Source organism: Aptenodytes patagonicus, chromosome 1, assembly GCF_965638725.1.
Source record: "Aptenodytes patagonicus chromosome 1, bAptPat1.pri.cur, whole genome shotgun sequence".
In the NCBI taxonomy this organism is placed as follows: Eukaryota; Metazoa; Chordata; class Aves; order Sphenisciformes; family Spheniscidae; genus Aptenodytes; species Aptenodytes patagonicus.
This window is the reverse complement of record NC_134949.1, coordinates 205,036,040-205,054,809: the sequence shown is the minus strand read 5'-3', so window position 1 is coordinate 205,054,809 and position 18,770 is coordinate 205,036,040. Positions and strand designations below refer to the sequence as shown.

Here is an 18,770-nt window from a genome sequence, read left to right as displayed (position 1 = left end):
TGCAACGCTCCACTTACTTTGCACAAACATGGATGTTTTATGTCAGCATACATGTTGTTGTTTCTGTAACCTGAAATTCTTTCCTCAGACCGTCGCCATTATTTTTTTAAGATCGTGTCAGTGTTTTTGTCAGAAATTCTAATGTTTATGACTTAAATGTATTTTCATTTACTTTTCTGTTAATACTGTATTTCTTTTCTGGATTAAATACATTTCTTTATATGTTCCTTTAAACTGCTTTTTTTGTTGTATTTGCATGTTCCTTCACTTTACTGGCATTTTCTTCTGCTTGCAGAAAGTGAAACTGCATGGACAGTCATAGCCTTTAATACATAATTTTTTTCAGCATAGATAAAAACTGACTGTATACGAACACTGAGTAATGGGGTTATGCTCTCTGCATCATTTGCTTTTGTCCTTGTTCATGACCTTTTCTTGTTCATTCAAGGTTCAGTGTAGCATTACTTTATGTAAGTTAAAAATTGCATTTGTATATACTAGAAAAAAATCAGGAAAACAACTGGGAAAATTCAGGCTATCTGATTTTGCAGATTGGGACACAACAGTTAAAACAGAAAGGTGGGTTTTTTTTAAATGAATGTTATTAAAAAAAGGGGTGAGATACGTGGGCATGGAGCAATTTTCTTGTTACTCTCTTTCTGCGAGGTTTTATAGATAGCATTTGGCTTATTCCAATATCACTGCTTTTCAACTTGTATTTTTTGGGTCATTTAATACTTACTAAACCCAGTGGCTGATCAGAGAGGGCACATTTCTTGGCGGGGACGGTATGACAGTGAATGGGCAAGATGTTGGTTGGCTTTTCTTCATTTGTATTTTATGCGTGGACAGTTACCTAGATAGTTTCCTTCATTTTTTTTTCTTAATCAAATTAATTTTTTATGGCAATAAATGGTAACTACACTTTAGAACCCCACAAAAACTTGTATGATACTCTCTCAGCTCCTGTGTAGTTACTGAATTGTGTACCTCTATCTGTAGCTAAAAGGAAAAGTTGAGGAAGTGTTGCACTTCTACAATAGAAACTTGAAATTTTCAATGCAGGGACCTTATCTCTGATAAGCTAAAAACTAACATTCTACCTCACCAAGATGCTTTTGGAAAGATTCATTTGATTTTTTTATTTGTGTTCTCCTTTTTTAAAGATATTTGGGCCATAGGGTGTATATTTGCAGAGCTGCTAACATCAGAGCCAATATTCCATTGTCGACAAGAAGATATCAAAACTAGTAATCCTTATCACCATGACCAGCTGGACAGAATATTCAATGTAATGGGATTTCCTGCAGGTACATACTGTATTTTTTTTATCACTGCTGTTCAAAGAAAGATATCTGTATTGCTTTCTTTGCATATGAAGGTGGCAGCTGATCAAAGCAACAAAGCTGTTAAAACACAATCTTTATTTCATGAGTTATAAATCTGGAATCTAATGGTCATATCAGATATTTTTCCTATTATTAATGATAGGATTATCTTTGTGTACACATATCAATGTTTTATAATTTTAAAAGATCATGTTTAATGGTGGATGATTAAAAATCAGAAGGAATATTTCTGCATTTCTTCAGTACTGATTATAGATTTCGAAAGCGACTGATGATTGTATGAAACCAAACAAAAATCTGTACATTTAGTGAATATTATGCAGATGTTTAACTCATACTAAACTAAACATAGCATTTGGAAGTAGGGGAGGGTATTTCTTTTTTTTTTTTTTTAACCTGTTAGAAAGCTTGTGATATGGAGAAAATTTCTTTATTCCAAACCGGAACAAAGAACTGGTTGCATGAACCAAAACAAAGTACAACGTGGATATCACTTGTTGCATTTTCCCCTCAGTGTTGGTCATATCCTGTTTTTTCTACAGGCTGTCTTGCATCTTTTCAGTTAATGCTTTGTCTTCTAGTGTTCACACGATAGCAGATGTCAGAATAACAGGGGCCTTATTTTTACTTTTTGGTCATCTTTCTCCTCACTGCTTGTGTTCCCTGCTGTTGCCCATTCACTGCTAATAATCTTTTTCTTTACTGTTCTGGTGGTCTTTCTTCTTCCTATCACATGAAGTTTATGGTCTTTGTTTGTGTGGTTCTAGAATTTTGTTATTAAATTCGCTCTTATTTTTCCCTTTGACTTTTTTTTGTCCTGTATGTACTTCATTGTTTCTATACTGCTGTGTGAGATTCCTGGAAGTGTTGCCTTTGCATATTAAGTACTTTTATTTTCTTGAAAATCCCCCTTAATTTTGCTTCTTTAAGCAATACTGTCCTTTTCTGCTTTTAGCCTAGAATTTTACTCTTTTCTTATGCTTTTCTTACTTCATTTGGGTTTTACATTGTCTTTGTGTAGCTTACATAAATGGATGATGCGCTCTCATTATTGTTTTCTGATTTGTTTAAATAATCCTGTCTAATGGTCTGCATTTGATTTTGGGAAGGTCTTTGGTTCTTACCAAGAAATATTATTTTTCATTTAATTGCAGGAAATTTTTTGCTTTTTAATTGACACTTGCCATATTTGAAACAATTTCACGTGTCTTTGGGATAGGGATAGGGAAAGAGGAGAATCGTTTATTTAAATAAATAATAATTAAATAATTAATCTCTGATTTATTTATTCACTTACGATTTTTAAGCTCCCAGTGTTCTGCAATTGGGATAAGACTTAGTAAAGATTTGACTTGAATCAAACTACTTGCCCACAGAGCCTTTTCAGGAGTTACAGAGCGTAATACATTTGAGGCTAGGTGCTGGTAGTGAGTTTTTTGTTTTATTTTTAAATCCATTTCAGGCTTTGTCTACACAGAGAAGTTGAGATGAAATATTCTTTGAGTGTGCAAATGTTACTTTTTCTTAACCTTTTGTTGGCTAACAGTATTTCTTTTAGGTTGAGACAGCACAGATTTACACATTACCCCGGGCATGTTCCTGTAACTAAAGACAGTGCTGTCAGAATGGAAAAATCTCTTAGAAGGAGACAGCATTTGCAGGAGTCTTGTGTACTCCTGTCCTGAGATCACGACTGTGCCTGAATAAATTAAATAACAGTCCTGAAGGGTGCAAGCACAATGGTTGACATGTTTTTCTTCTGTGTTGTCTTTTGGGCATATGGGGATCTTCATTGTAGCTGGCAGCTGTTTTTTAAAGTTCTTGAGTTAATCGGCACACAACTGGAACCTCTTAGGTGTTGGTAAGGTTTATTGTGAAGAAGTGATGGAGGAATATGAGCCAAGGAGTACAAAGAAATAAGTAACTGCAATGTTAGAGAAGCAGACTAAAAAAAAAAAAAAAATCAGGGCTACGGAGATACTTGGAAAGCCTTTGTTTTACTTGGGGGGAAAAAGAAAAAAAATTATTAATAAATACTGATTTTGCAGATAAAGATTGGGAAGACATAAAAAAGATGCCCGAACATTCAACCTTAATGAAAGATTTCCGGAGAAACACGTAAGTCTGTGTTGAGTTGAGCTTTCTTAACAAAGCATATTGTACTTCTCCCTCTTACCCTAAATTTCTTGTAGTTCAGGTTGTTTTCTATGTAGATGCCAAACAAGGACTATGAAATGGTTATGACTTAGATTGTGAAAAAAGAAAAATAAAGTTGTTTCGTAATGGTAAACTTGGGACTGTTGAGGTGGTGTGAATCAGAAGAGTAGCCAGTCTGGAAATGGTAAGGTGGCAGGTGTGGAACCAGTGATGCCAGTAAGACCCCACACAGCTCTGAAGATTGCAAAGCGCAGTTGGTCGCAGCTGCTTCCAAATCTGTGGTACTGGAGATGATTTTTCTGTGATAGCTGCAGAAAAGGGATCTGGTAACTTTATACTGTTTCCAGCAAACAGCGGGTGTAATTGTCAGGTTTGGTGTCTAGGGTAGCTTATGGAGGCTAAAGAAAAGAATACCTTTCAGTTTTCCTGTCATGTTGCCAGAGTCTAATACCTGCACTTAAGACCCCACCCTGTTGCCTTGTTTCCATGCTGAGGGATTTGGGGCTGTACTGTTACATACATCTCTTGCATCTGCCATGCTATTGTAACCATTTAGAAACCTTATTTCCGAGGTTCTCTTCAAAAAATTGAATTCATGGATGTTCTTGTAGCAACCTGTACATTGCAGGAGAGTGTTAAGATGGGCTTAGTATTTATCTCCATGTTTACTGGCATTAGAAATACACAGAATGGAACTGTATAGTAGTGTTTTTACAAGCATGTGAGGGAAAGAGTTGCATTTCTGTAGTGTCTGAATGATTTTTAAGCAATCTCTGGTGTTGGTAGTTGTGGTTTTTCCCTGCTTAGTGGATTAGCAATGGAGACTAAACTATTCTTACTAATATGTTTTGTGGCTACTAAGAAAGCTGTGCGCTGTTGGTGATTTGCATATTAGAAGTATCACATTTCTTTCCTTTTTTAGGTATACCAACTGCAGCCTTATCAAATATATGGAAAAACATAAAGTTAAACCAGATAGTAAGGCATTCCACTTGGTAAGTTCCTGCATGCATAAAAAAATCAAACCCCTTGTATAAATTACAGTTGTTCAAAGTGAGAGTTGAGCTGGTGTCAAGTACACTGTGACTAACTTTATTTTATAAACATTATACCTTATTTTGTAAAAAAAGTTAGGAATAACTGACACTCTGCAATCTGAGAATTGCAAAACCACTTTATCTTCTCACATTGATAAAATGATTCTGTGAGTCATTCACTGGATTAGTTTCTGTATCAAGTATATCAGAAGTTTTCAGTCTTTAAGTCACGTTTAGTTTGTAATTATATTTGCAGTGTTGCTGCAACTCAGCCATTTTGCTGCTTTGCATACTTTTAATAGCCTATTTTTTATTTAAAAAAAAATCCTGATTGCCTAATTTTTTACATATTCATTATTAAGCTTACGTCTTACCGACTGAAAACCAAAAAAAATTAACTTGAGACTTGAACATGTAGTTTGAAAAATTTTAGTATGTCTTCCTGGTGCACTAATCCTTTGTAGCTTTCTTATGAAAACACCCTAGTACTCTTACAACAGTGATTTTCTCTCTAGAACGTATAACTTTTTTTTTTATGAAGACTTCCGTTAAAATGATACACTTGCTCAGCCCTGGAAGTGCCTGCGTTATGTTGTTTCAGAAATTACTGTATTGGGCCTTTTCTTCTGTGTTTTAAAGAACATTCAAGTCTCTAAAATAAACTTTATATATATATATGTGTGGAGAAGAAAGAAGTTAAGTATATCTCGTCTCCCTGAATGGACATTCTCCTTATCTTGATGTTTCCAGCTCAGATTAAATGTTTTCGGGCTAGAATTATAAGGTAAATATATTATTTGCGGGGCAGGAGTGAGGGAAGAAAACAGGAAGCTTTTTGATCTTGGATATGAGAGGAATAAATTGGAGAAAAGGGAAGATGGTTAAGAGGCCTGGGTGTCTGAGGACATGTGGCTTTTGTTCAAGTCGTTGGAAGCTGTGTCTTCTCTGATAATCAGTCCCAAGGGTTTTTAAGCAGCCATCATTTTCTGTTCAGTACTTTTTTCCTCCATATAAATTTTTGAATTTATCCTTCAGTCAGAGTAGCTCTGAGGCAATATTCTTCTTGTGGCATACTGCATGAGCATTTTTGAATGAGGGTTTCCAAGCAGAGGAGTTATACTGCAACCGGTCTAAAATAGAATGTATATTCAAGGTTCAGATCAAACCAAAGTATAATCGGGTGAATCAAGTAATCATTGCAAGAAGTTACCTGGCGGTGGTACCATTATGCATCGTTTACTGTGAAGTGTGTCTGCTCTCTAAAGTTAAAAGTTGGTGAAATACTAGAGAAGTTTACATAAGCAGGGAAACTAGTCCTCTCTGGTAGAGATTTTGGATTTTTAATGGATTTTTATATCAAAGTAGAACTGAAAGCTGCTAATCAGTCAATATATTTGTATGTAATGCATAAATAATTTATTTTAATATGTGAAGAGCTGAAGTGCCTATTATGCACAGGCAAAGCAGTCCGTCCGTTTTGCTCATCATTAATCCAGTTACCATGTAGCTATTTATAACAGAGCTTCATAAATGCATTTTTAGTATTTACCAAAATGTTCTATGTTTTAGCCTAAGAATATACACTTTAAAAAAGATATATTTGATATAGCAAGTACAAAATATCTAATATTCCTATCAAAGCCTAAATAATATTTGTGAAAATTTTATTATTAAGTAATTCAACAAGCAAAAAAAAATGAACATGAGGTGTCTGTTGAATATGATGTTTTGCATAGGATGGTGTTTGGATATAAAAACTTATCCTTGGAGTCTGAGAGAAGCAAATTAATTGAGTGAATTTGCAGATCTTTCTCATCTGCCACTCTAGGCAGGTGTTCCACAAAATTACGCAAATGCACGCATCAGTACTTACCTTCCTAACTCCACCTTCTTTGAGAACAAACATGATGCTTGTCATCTACAAGTTTGACTTTTGACATATTTGGAGTCTAAAGCTCTCAAAATTAGGCTCATGTTGCTGTACCAAAATCTGAAAGTGGCTAACTGTCACTAGTGGTGAATAGCTGAGAAAACTCAGTCAATTCTGCCTGCTAAAATCAGTCACATTAGATTTTCATATCATATCTAGGCTATCTGAGGTAAGAACCTTCTCCATGCAACAGCCTGTGTAACATGGCCAGTCACTTGATCTTCAAGTAACGCAAGTGCTTTTCTCCTCCCTCAATTCCTCAACTATTTCTTTCTCACTATGCTCCGGTCTGATGGTTTAACACCAAGCTCAGGTAAAATTGAGTAGTTCAGGCTGTGCTGTACATCTGGCAGTCCATAAAAAAGACTTTCTCTGAATGAACTAGCTTCTATTAAGAGCTGTGAGTGCTCTGGCCAAACTGACCAGAAATTTCTCATCCGCTCTCCCAGTCTTTCAATTTTAGAAATTGTTTTAAATAGAACAACAAAGTTAGACACAGAATAATCACATGAGAATAGCTTAAAACACTTACTACAGCGTTTTCTCTTCTCCCTGTGGTATCACGACAGGGTGATAACTGTTTGAATGTCTTCAACATTTTTATTCAGCATGTTTGTATTTATACCAAAAAGCAGTGGTTACATTAAAATGCAAAACCAAGGAATGGTGTCCTTTACCAGGTCACTACCACCCCTCCATCCTTGGTCGTACCTGTTAATACTGAACAAGAGGACCAGGAGGTGACTTTGAGCGTGGACCCCTGACAGAGCACGCTGCTCAACTGCTACCTTACCCACTCACTCTGGTTTGGACCTCTACCCACCTTCCCCTCAACAAGACTGGTAGCGAGAGAGAGCCCTTCATGCGACTGAGATGGCGTCAGTGTCACGCAAGCTAGAAAGCAGGGTATTTAGTCATGTAGACATAGCCATCTTCTTTTGTATCTCCCATAGATACAGACTGTGAGCTAAGTACTGTGAAATTTATTGTCAGTTAGCTCTAATAGGATCCCCTCAGTTTTCTGATAACTGCTGTCTGTCAGAACAATTGAATGAAAATCAGATATGTTCAGGGGCTGTCAAAACCAGAAGGTGTCTTAGGTTTGCGCTCTCACTGTTTGAGGCTAGACTGAACTCCAGATGAATGCCTTAGGCTGCTCCACCAGAGCCTGAACAAGTTCAGCGAATCTCTGGGTACCAGTTCTTCCAGAGATACTTCAAGATCTTACTCTTCCACAAGCTGTCTCACAGCCTTTTACTCTCTGCATCAGAACAGATAAAAAACCTGTTTACATCTACTATTGTAAAAATATGCCAGAACTAATAATTCCAGGACTAGTAAATCCAGAGATTGTTGTCATTGCCAAAAATTAAATGTTTTGATTTCCCAACTTGAATTAACCAGATTTTTTCCCTCTTTACCGACATTCATGCACATGGTCTCTTTTCACATGCAGAGCTGATGTGTTACATGAGACAACTTTGGCTCGTTCCTGCTTTTGCAGCTTACATTTTTTTCCACTTTCACTTTCCTGATTTTTTTTTTCTACTTATTTGTTTATGCCCTAGAAAATGGGTACGCAGCTGCTGCTCCTGGTTCATTGAGTGATACTCCATCATCCATTTGGTTACTTTGGTCCATATCAACTGTAGTGATTGTCCCATTCATTGCTGATGTATAACGTTTACTGCATTTTTATTATGTCATTCAGCCAGGTGATCTTTTAATTGAACAGTTTTTGAAATAGAAAATATTTGTAATAATAGGTGGAAGATTCACTTCCATGCTGGCACCTGAACAAGGGAGCAAAATAGGAATTTTGATCCCCTGTGTGATAATGGTTGCACAATCATTAAACTTTTCTTGTGGTTTCTGTTTTCTGTTACTGATTATGACCAAGTTTGTTCACATCTTGTCAGCATGTGATGGACAGCTTTATAGCCTAATTGCCAGAAATGGTGCCAGAATTTTGCCATGTTTTTTGATTGTGATGTTTTTCAGCATGTTGGCAATTCTTTCTCATTTTTTGCCTTCCTCTTTTCTGGCTCCTGGGATTGCATTTTGAGCTTTTGAGAGAACAAGAATTGTTCTGTTCAAACTGATATTCTACAAAGGCTACATGCAGACTCAGAGAGTCAGAATAACTTACTATGGGTCTGTGTTGATGATGTGAAAAACAAAACTGGATTTGATGGTGGTAATACGTATTCATTATGTTCTTAACCATGCCATTAAAACTGAAGGCTGAGGAGACAAAACGTACTTTGTAACTTTAGCTATCTGCAGCGTGGAGGTTGTATATGCTCACTTAATAACTAGTGAAAGGGGATGACCAGTTCAGATGTAGATCATGACACTGGATCTTTATAAAAAGGTGAATTTAATCCCATGAAAAGTATGAATAACAAATGTGAAATGAATATTATTTGCATTTGTAGTTTCTGCATATCTTGTTAGATCCATGATTAAAAAAAAAAAGCTATAGGTTGAAAGTGTAGCATTTCTTTTAAAGATCATTGTCTTTGACAAAACATCAGGGTGTAGTTTTGCCTTGGATACTGTATTCCATGGTGAAACATGAATACTCACTATTTTCCTTTTTCTGTGTAGTATCTGAAGCTCCTTCTGCCCGTATGTGTTGCATTGTTAAATGCTGGGTGGATGGGAAGAAATATATGCATGTACACCAGACCTTTTGAATAAGAAACACTTACTTTTAGAATGTATCACTGCTATTTCAGTGCTAGAGTTAAATAAAATCACTCTGGACTGCTGTACCTAAAACGGAGAAAAATCTTCATACACGTGGAGAGAGCATGATGTTTCTAATGTGTTTTTTATTGAAAATCACTGTTGAGATGCTGCAGTGACAAATGTATAAAGTCCAGCCAGCTTCCGAAATGTTCACATAGGTGCCAATGAGAGCGGAAGAGTGAAAACAACTTTTAGAGTTACCTTTCAATCTTTATTGTTGTGCTGAATTTAGACTACCTGTCTGTTACTGGTATTTGAATTTACTCAAGATGAGTTGCTGGCTGTGTATCCTAAGCATTTCTCATAGCATGTACATCTAAGTAGCAATGTTTATAACTTTTTATACAAATTTTTCACTTCGCTTTGGTTAGGTCAGTTTTATTAAATTTTCATTTGTGTATTACCATAGGATTTTTGCTCTGCTGCCTGTTACTGAAACATCTTGTGTGCTGTTTTTTTTAAAGTTAGGCATTGGGCAAATACCTAGCGTGCTTCTTAGCCCTCTGTTTACCCTTCCCAATGAGAGTAAGATGTACTTTCTCAAAGGGTAAGGTTTTGCTGGATTTTTAGTTGAACTGAGTTCAACTATTTTGTAACATACCGTACGTTGCTTTGTCTTCTGCATATTTATACTTTGTGGTCTTCTTAATTGTCTTTAAACAACACAGGCATTTTGGAAAGAACTTTTTTCCTGTAGTTGATACCTGATTCATCAGTTGTTACAAAGTTAGAGGCTGAGGTCTTACACTGATAGTCAAAGAGCACCGGAGCTCAGACTTGATGTGCTCATGGAGGAGGTAGCTTATCCAACTTCCTTAGAGTATTTTGCATCATGTCATGCAAAAAATCAACTAAAATTCACGATTTTGCACAACTGCTCTTTTGAGCAGCATGTAGCACACAGATGTGTCTGAGAGTCCATATTTGTCAGGATAAACAAGCACATACTGGAACGGGTGTTAAAAAGTTATCTGGCCAGGTGGGTTTTTTGAATGTGTTGATTACCACTTTCTTCTACAGCATAAAGATTTTCTAAGGAGTGACTTAATATAACATCTTTGAAATACTATGGATGACAATGGAGATGTACTAATATGACAATACTAAATAACGAGCAATAACGGACATGGAATCACTTTTGTTTATTAATTGCTAAGAATTATTTGAATTTAGATGGATATAATGTTGCTTCCTGTTAAGTGCAGTGTAGTTGCAGAAACCAGGCTGAATATGTGCATGTTGCGTCCTTTTGTGGGAAGTGAACAGACCATTAAAGCTGCTGGTACGTCGTGGAAACTCTTTGAATGTTTTTGTTAGAACATTTGTGACTGGAACTAACTGAGTGTCCTGGGCTTTGCAAGTAAAAATAGGTGTTCTTCAATGGGGAATGGAGTTGTTATTTTAACAAGAGAGAAGAATGTGGTTATGCTATTTATGGTTAGGGTTTTGAGTTCAGACACATTTGTATCAGCTTGTCTTTCAGGAATAATACAGTGACGTTTCTGTAAACAGTTTTGGTAATGCAGAGCTTTTATCTTTTATTTTGTGTAGCTTCAGAAGTTGCTCACTATGGATCCAATAAAGAGAATTACCTCAGAACAGGCTATGCAGGATCCCTATTTCTTAGAAGATCCTCTTCCCACATCCGAGTAAGTGGTCAGTCTAATAACCTATCAGTACATCCAGAGATGCTTTAGAAATGCGTGCTTTCTCTCTGCTATAAATATGTTTGTGAATATTGAGCTGAATACTTAGTGTCTAACAACCAAAGAAACTATAACCACTAAAACGCCATTTGTGGTTTTTAAAATTAAGTAGCATTCTTATTAATCTCTTGCTTTACGGAACTTCGATCCTATTAGTTGCAGCACTAATCTTGTTATTCACTGACGCGTTGATTATGCATGCTACAGATCTTTGTAGACAACGGCTAAGTGCCCACAGGTCCACTTCTCTGCTCCAGAATGCCAGATGACACTCTCTAATTAGTTTACATTTTTCTGTCTTAGCCTTTGTTGTAAATTCAGTGGGTGGGGGAAGTCAACTCTGTGTCTCTGTGCTGTCATCCTTAACAACTTAAATCCATTTTCTGTAGACACTCCTCTTTTTTGCTTGCGCAGGGAGATTTACAAAAGGAAGAAAATTTAGGGACAATAATTCATTAAAAATGAACCCATCCCCCACCCCAAAGACTAGCCAGAGAGCATGATTGCACATCTTTTTAGGAAAACTATTAGCACATCGTGTGTATGATTCTCTACCATTATCTAGAGAAGAATTTATAAAATACGGTATGTATATTTATAAACAATTAATTAAAAATGACATGATTTCACTAAAACCTACTGGGTTATTTATAATGGCTCCTGACCTCTCTCTGTGATTTAATGTTGTCATGTGAATGATGTACTTCTGCAGAAACTGCTTTTAGGACAGTGTTTGGGTTTTTTCTCAACTTTAGGGTGGCATTTTAATGTGAATACACAATGTGTAATGCTAACAGGTGTACAGAGACTTTATTATAAATACATTCTACTGATTAAGGACAGGTAAATATTAGCTTGCACTAGCAGTAGCAAATTCATGTGGGCCATGAGATAAGAACTTACAGATGAAAATTCTAGTTATTTTTAAACTTTCTTCCAGGTGGTTTTATTAATAGTCAGTGAGTTTCCAGGGGTATTTTTAGTTAGTCCTGAGATTGTGGTTTACGCTATAGCTGGATTAAGATAGCTCTTTGTGCCCTTGCAGATATCTAACAGGTGGTGTACCTTTCCAGCCACCCGGCTGGTCATCAGTTATCAGAAACCGTGAAAACTATTAGGAGTTTAGATGAGTGTATAAGAGGCAACTGAAGATTAAAAACAAATGTGAATAGGTTTACTAAGTTTAGAATATGATGAAAGTAAGACAGGGAAAACCTCCATTATTAGGCTGTGGTTCAGGCAACTTGAAACTAGCATGGGTGAAGTATGAATCTTACAGGTCTAACCCTTCTGTTCTAATACAGTGATAAATAGACTTTTTTGGGGGGCAGTGTTTTTGCAGGTTGTCAAATCCCTTACCCAAAACGAGAATTTTTAACAGAAGAAGAACCAGATGATAAAGGAGACAAAGTAAGTACTGGAAGAACAGTATCACCATGCTTCACTGGCTTTCACACTATTTCCTGTTTTCATGTTATTTCACGTACTGCTTTTGAGTTGAAATTTTTCTTTGTGTTTAAACAATTGAGAAGAACCAGCAGCAGCAGCAGGGCAATAACCATACTAATGGAACTGGTCATCCAGGGAACCAAGACAACAGTCACACACAGGGACCCCCACTGAAAAAAGTGAGAGTTGTTCCTCCTACCACTACCTCAGGTGGACTTATTATGACCTCAGACTATCAGGTATTTGTTTTATTCATACGTTGTATATTTGGTTCTCATGTTTGCAATGGTGTTTCTTTAAGCTAAAAAAGTGATTCTGTAAATGTCATTGTATTAACTGTTTGGGGTTTTTTTTTTTTTCATCTTTCAGATGCTTTTTCAGACACATTAGTTGATGGTTTGCCTGTACATTGATGTGCTGGTGCTTTTTAAGTTAGCAGTTTTACGGAAAATTAGAATCAAATTTTATTACAGTTATTCATTTATTACCTTCATATTAGGGAATGCTGATTGTGAACCAAAAGCCTGTTGTGCTGCGCTCTGTATGACCTAAAAATACCATTCCTTATTTGCACAAACCTGGAGGCAAAGGATATTTCAATTAACAAGCTGTGATATAAGAATCTGAACAAGAGTTTTAGTTGGGCAGATGGATGGGAAAGCAATATTTCGGATGACAAACAGAAAGACTTGACATGATGTTGTCATAATCTGTGTTGGAAGACCAAGGGAGATTCCAGGTTGAGTAAGCCCAGTATTACAGATCTGAAGAGACACGTGAGGTGGTGATGATCAATGAGTGAGGAAGAAGAGGAGGCATGTAGGAAAAAAGCTTGAGGGAATCTTGAAAACTGTGTTCTAGCCTTCCTGCATTTGAGCTTGTGGTCAAACATTAGGAAATCAGAAGAGTCTGGAGCAGAAAAATATCTGAGAGTCATCCCAGGGAATGATATCGGAATTTGTGGGTTTGGATGAGGTTACTCCCGGAGACTGAGGAGAAGAGACTTAAGGACAGAACCTTTAGTTAATGCAAGCTAAGAAATTACAAAAGAGGGAGCAAGGAAGACTTTTCAAATGACATGCATAGGAGCAGTTAGGTGGCAGATTTTGGAAGCCTAGGGAATAGAAGATTTCAAAAGGAAGCACGCTGGTGGAAATGTTAGTCTGCAGGAACTATTAAATACTGGTTCACATGGAGTGCAGAGTGCAGAAGGCCAACTGGAAGAGAGTCTTGGATGGAATCGAAAGATGGGGAATTTAAAGATTAATATCTAAATCTGAAACCCTAATATCTGAAACCCACTTAGCTATGCTTATATTCTGTCGCAGAACTTAGGGAGAGCTAAAGAACGGTGTCAGTAAAACTGCTGCTGTCAACTTGCTTTTCACAGTTTGGTGCTGTTTCTCCATAAACACCAATGGGGTTTGAAATCTTGCATTTCAGAGTTTGTTCTTGAGAGTACCAAATGTCCTCAAAGGCTGCCTGGGAGCATTACCCTCATCCTTGTATAAATCTGTGTATTTCCAACATTGGCCAAAACTTGAAAGTACCGAAAAATGTAAAACAGGGTCATTTTCAGGAGCTTTACTGTGAGCTCCTTCATATAGTCCCCAAGTGCCTTTGCTGAATTTATCCCAGGACATCAATAGCATATCAGTTTTCAAGTTGTTCTCCTTGAACGATAAAGATTTTTAGAGCTGTTTCAAATAGTAGTCAGCCTTAACTACAGTGCCGCAGTGTGGGGTGCCTCTAAGTATAAACATTTGTCTTTCCTTTAGTTGGGTTATGCATCACAGAGCACTCCTTTACAGGAGATTCATCCCATTCAATTTGGCAAGCTGCAAAGCTGATTGCTGTTTGAGCCTTTTAGCTGGCTTTTTCTACTGCTTCTGTGTGTGTATTTTTAAGGCGGCAAATGCAACTCTAACTCTCTTAATCTTCCCCTCGTGTTGAGTCACACATCTAAGGAGACCGATGCAGAGGTTGCATGTACTGTGTCAGGGAGCCCCATTTACATGCCCTATTTACACGCCCTTCACCTCATTTTGCTGCTGCAGCTTGGCAGTTTGAACAAACTTCGGCTTCCAGTTCTGTGAGCAAGAGCTGAGGTTTGCTGGTTGAGAAGTCAGAAGACTCAGATTGCTTCGGCAGGAGTTTATGTTCGTTTGTTTTCAGCTCATGCTTATCAAAACTTTTGTAGTCTCAGATACCCATCCCAGGATTGTAGCTGGGGGCAGCCCTTGTCAACAAATGTAATTTCAGAATACTTTTGCCTTGAGATAGTGATAACTGCTGCTTTGCTATCTCAGGAGCTCTTATTGGTAACTTGACTGCTCCTGACTAATCTTTTTGCTGTCTTTCTAGGAGGCAAAACACCTGTTTTTTTAAAAAAAACCCATACATTTCCCCCCCAGTCTTGCAAGAAGGCAGTGGGTAGATCTGTTCTGATTAAGGTATTTGGAAAACACGGTAATCAAGGGGAGGAGACCTGAACTTGCTGGCACTGGAACAAAAGCAGTCAAGAGCTGCCTATTGGTGGTTTCAGATCTCCCTGAAAAAAATTCCTCACATTTTTTGCTTCTGATCCTGCAACTTGAGCAGACAGCAAACAAATATTACAATACAGCCCTCTGTTTTAATCAAACACCTGTTCCTTTGTTCTTCATTTAATTTGCTCAAATTCCTCATATAAAGCTTGTGAAGAAGGATTGCCATCTCCTGGGCAAGACACACTAAGGCAGTTTCTCCATCCACTCAGAAGTCAAATTACTCTCTACAGAGCAAGTTGACCTTGTATCCTTTTCTGCCATGCATAAAAATAGTAGACACATGGCACACAGACTTCCTTACCTTCTCATTTAAATCTGCAATGTGACACTTCCAAAGGCAATGTGACTAAACAGGCTGGAGCAATTCCACTACTCTGAGCTTTTGCTTGTGATAACCCTCTGGGTGCTTAATGGTATTTAGAAAGGATAGGATGTTTACATTTGTTCTTAAACAAAAGCCATTTGTTGCACTGGGTGTCATGAAAGAATCTGATGATTTTTAATTGCCTCCATCTTAAAATAAGATCTGTTTTAGACGTCAGGATGCAGAAAGTGTTTACAACTGACATGAATGGTCAGTTTTTAAATGGTTAAATTTGTGAGAGTTTCCTACATACAGGAGCCACGGTTGGGCAAAAAGAATATTCAGGGTTTTTTGCTCTGTGGAGTACATCCTGTATTTGTTACATGGAGAAGGGTGACCCAGAGCTGTGGCACTTCTGGTGGCTTAGTCCATCTCTCAAGAGTGAAGGCAAGTGTCACAAAAGTGCAGTCACTGTGCTAACGGTGCAGTTCAGCAGTGCTGGTTTGTTCCTGCTGGCATGAAGTGCTGGTCCAGCCATTTCTTCCCCTTTACACTACACATCCCTAGAGAATTAGCTCAGTCCTGCGAGCATATGTTGACAAGTAGAGTTTGCCTTTTGATTTCAGCCATCATCTCAGCATCCTGATTATAGCTTCTGTTCTAAATGCTGAATGGCAGGCAAAAATTAATGGAGTTGTTATTTATTATTTTATAATTTATTTTATAAAATCTGTAAAGCTGTTTTAATATTTTACTTTTTCAGGATGTTGGTTCACCATAGTTTTGCGTATTCAGGTCTCGGTAGCAATATCCTAGTCCTGGAATATTCACCTTAAGGAAGTTCCAGATCTTTACTAGAAGCAGCTTTTGCTAACAATCCTAATACATCTTGCGATATCAAGAGTTAAAAGTTAAACAGCAGTTTCTAAACACTACAACATTTGTGTGTGTGTAAACCTTAACATAAATGTAACACAATTTCATTACATTACTATACTGTTTTAATATAAATGTTAAATGCTACTAAGTGGTCATATGCTTAGATTGAAAATCCCGCACGCAGTCCATTTTTTCCTTTATAACACATGATGTGTAAATAACTAACTTGTAGGCTAAAATCAAAGTAGGCAGTTGCTGGTTTGCTCAGAGCTTCGTGCAATGAATAATGAATGCTCCATCTAATAAGTAACTGTAGAAATGCTGGTTGAAAGGGGCCTCCGGAGACCATCTAGCCCAATCTCCCCCTTGAAGCAGGACTGTTGCTAGTGCTAAATCAGGTCAGCCATGGCTTTGTTTAGCAGAGTCTTAAAAACCTCCATAGACAGAGACTTCACAGCCTCTCTGGGCAAGTTCTTCTAGTGCTGTACTAGCCTCTTAGGGAATTTTTTTCCCTAATGTCCGACCTGAACCTCCCAAGCCACAGCCTATGGCCATTTCCCCCTTGAAATACCTGGTTCCACTGAGAAGACTGTGGCTGTTGTCTTTTAGAAATACTTGAAGGAGAGTTAGGCTGCTGCTAGGTGATGCCTTAGCCTAAACGATCACAGCTCTCTCAGCCTTTACTCCTAGGTCACACAAAAGGGTGGCAAGCGTATCCTTTGTACAGGAAAATCTCCGGAATAATGCAGAGTGGCCCATCAGCAGTCAGATGCACCGTTCAGACCTCCACCCCAACATACCTTCCTGGTAAAGGGAAGGGAGCAAGTGGAGAAGACCACTGCCGTGCGTGGTGGTAGCCTTGTGTAACATGCAGGTGTACCCTAGCCATCTGGAGGGTTGACTGGAGGTTTGACTATGATGGGTGTAGATTCACAGGAGGTAATTAGGATGGATACTGGAGGGTGGTAACTGTCACTTTCTAATCTGGTATTCCTGATGTTCATACCTGCACCTGCTGTAATCAGAGTAAGTGAAGAGAAGCCTGACAGTGCAGCTGCTTTGGGACTGTGTGTGTTCAGTACCTCTTGAAGAAATAAATCGGTAGGTGAAACTGTCTTGCAATGTACCTGTTACGACGGATTGCATTTCCTCTGCTTCTACCCCTCTGCAGCGTTCCAACCCCCATGCTGCCTACCCCAACCCCGGACCAAGCACATCACAGCCACAGAGCAGCATGGGATATTCAACTACCTCCCAGCAGCCGCCACAGTACTCGCATCAGACACATCGGTACTGAGCTGCATCCCAATAATAACGTCAATGCACTGTTGCTAATGCTGCAGGACCGGCCGCACAGCTGCCTGCCTGGAACCCGGCTTGGGCCACGAGAATGTACTGTACAACCACACCTCCAACCTGTCCGATCGCCACGATCCACCCCCTTCCACAGAGCGGAGTAGTGGCTCCCAAATTGTACCTGTTTTTGGGGTTAGACTTGAAAAGAAAGTGCTAGCACAGTTTGTGTTGTGGATATGCTACTTCCATAGTTTACTTGACATGGTTCAGACTGACCGATGCATTTTTTTCAGTGACAGTCTGTAGCAGTTGAAGCTGTGAAATGTGCTAGGGGCAAGCATTTTTGTTGTCGTATGTGGTGAATTCTCTTGATGTAACAACTTTATCTGACCAATAGTACACAACATCTTTGAACTGGTACTTGAAGCATACAGTATATGTTACCATGGCAAAAAAGCAAACTAACCGTGACTCTGACACAATTTTGATAGACGTTTATTTTTAGTGACTTTTGTGGGTTGGTTCATTTTCCACCTAGATCAATGTTTTATGACCGACACAATTGCTACGATGAGGTTTTTTTAAGAACATGAAAACGTTTGCATTTTTTTCCAGCAATTACAAACGTCCCAAAGATTAATTTCCAACATAAGTTTTTGTTTTTGTTTTTAAATCTATGACTTGACTGGTATTAAAGCTGCTATTTGATAGTAAAATAAGTATGTTGTCATTGATATAAACATGTTTGGTTCAGCAAACAAACTGAAATGATTGTCATAGACAGTGTTTTATTTTTTTCCTGTTGGTGTTAATGATTTGTGAGCATGCTTTGGGATTAAAAAAGCATGAATGATATTTCCTAAAAAGGTGCGGCATCCATCCAGATATTTCGTCATGATTTTTGAGAACCAGCTTGGTGTAGTGGATTTTAAGTTTTGTTCAGTTAATTATTTTTTTTAAATGTTCGCACGTTGTTTAGGGGTGCCATTCCTACAACAGAGGATCAAGGTGTTAGGAGAGCCTTAGAATTTATGAGGAAAAACAATGTACTGTATCAAACTATTTTACATGAATGACGCAAGTATTCTGAATTAAAAAAAAAAATCAAACATTGTTAAAACAAGGTGTTATGTAATAAATTTATTTTTCATAAATCTGCATATGACCTTTGCCTGTGTTCCTTTTTATCAGCGACAACACCCCGCTCCTCCATCGTGCATCTGTATCGGGTTGTGTCCTGAGAAATAGCATCTGACAGGAATTTTTCTTGCAAGTGGGCAGCCTTCCATTAACTGCTGAGAAGGATTTTTTTTTTTTAAGTAGCAGAAAAAAATACAGTGCCTCCGTAAAACGTCATTAC

The 18,770-nt window shown here is 37.9% G+C and overlaps 1 protein-coding gene across 7 annotated transcripts in view; it reads left to right on the top strand.

The window, feature by feature from the left end:
* CDK8 (cyclin dependent kinase 8) overlaps positions 1-18,568 on the top strand; it is an 87,931-nt gene extending 69,363 nt beyond the window's left edge. For 4 of the 7 annotated variants that reach the window (XM_076328053.1, XM_076328050.1, XM_076328056.1 and 1 more), the window contains 7 exons: positions 1,167-1,310; positions 3,398-3,467; positions 4,429-4,501; positions 10,779-10,876; positions 12,265-12,343; positions 12,463-12,621; positions 17,286-18,568. In XM_076328053.1, the coding sequence (XP_076184168.1) occupies positions 1,167-1,310; positions 3,398-3,467; positions 4,429-4,501; positions 10,779-10,876; positions 12,265-12,343; positions 12,463-12,621; positions 17,286-17,411 (749 nt within the window). In that variant the 3' untranslated portion in view covers positions 17,412-18,568. Of the gene's footprint in view, positions 1-1,166; positions 1,311-3,397; positions 3,468-4,428; positions 4,502-10,778; positions 10,877-12,264; positions 12,344-12,462; positions 12,622-17,285 lie in introns of those variants that run through there. The other 3 variants (XM_076328051.1, XM_076328052.1, XM_076328054.1) reach the window with 3 other exon arrangements.
* The last annotated feature ends 202 nt before the right edge of the window (positions 18,569-18,770 follow it).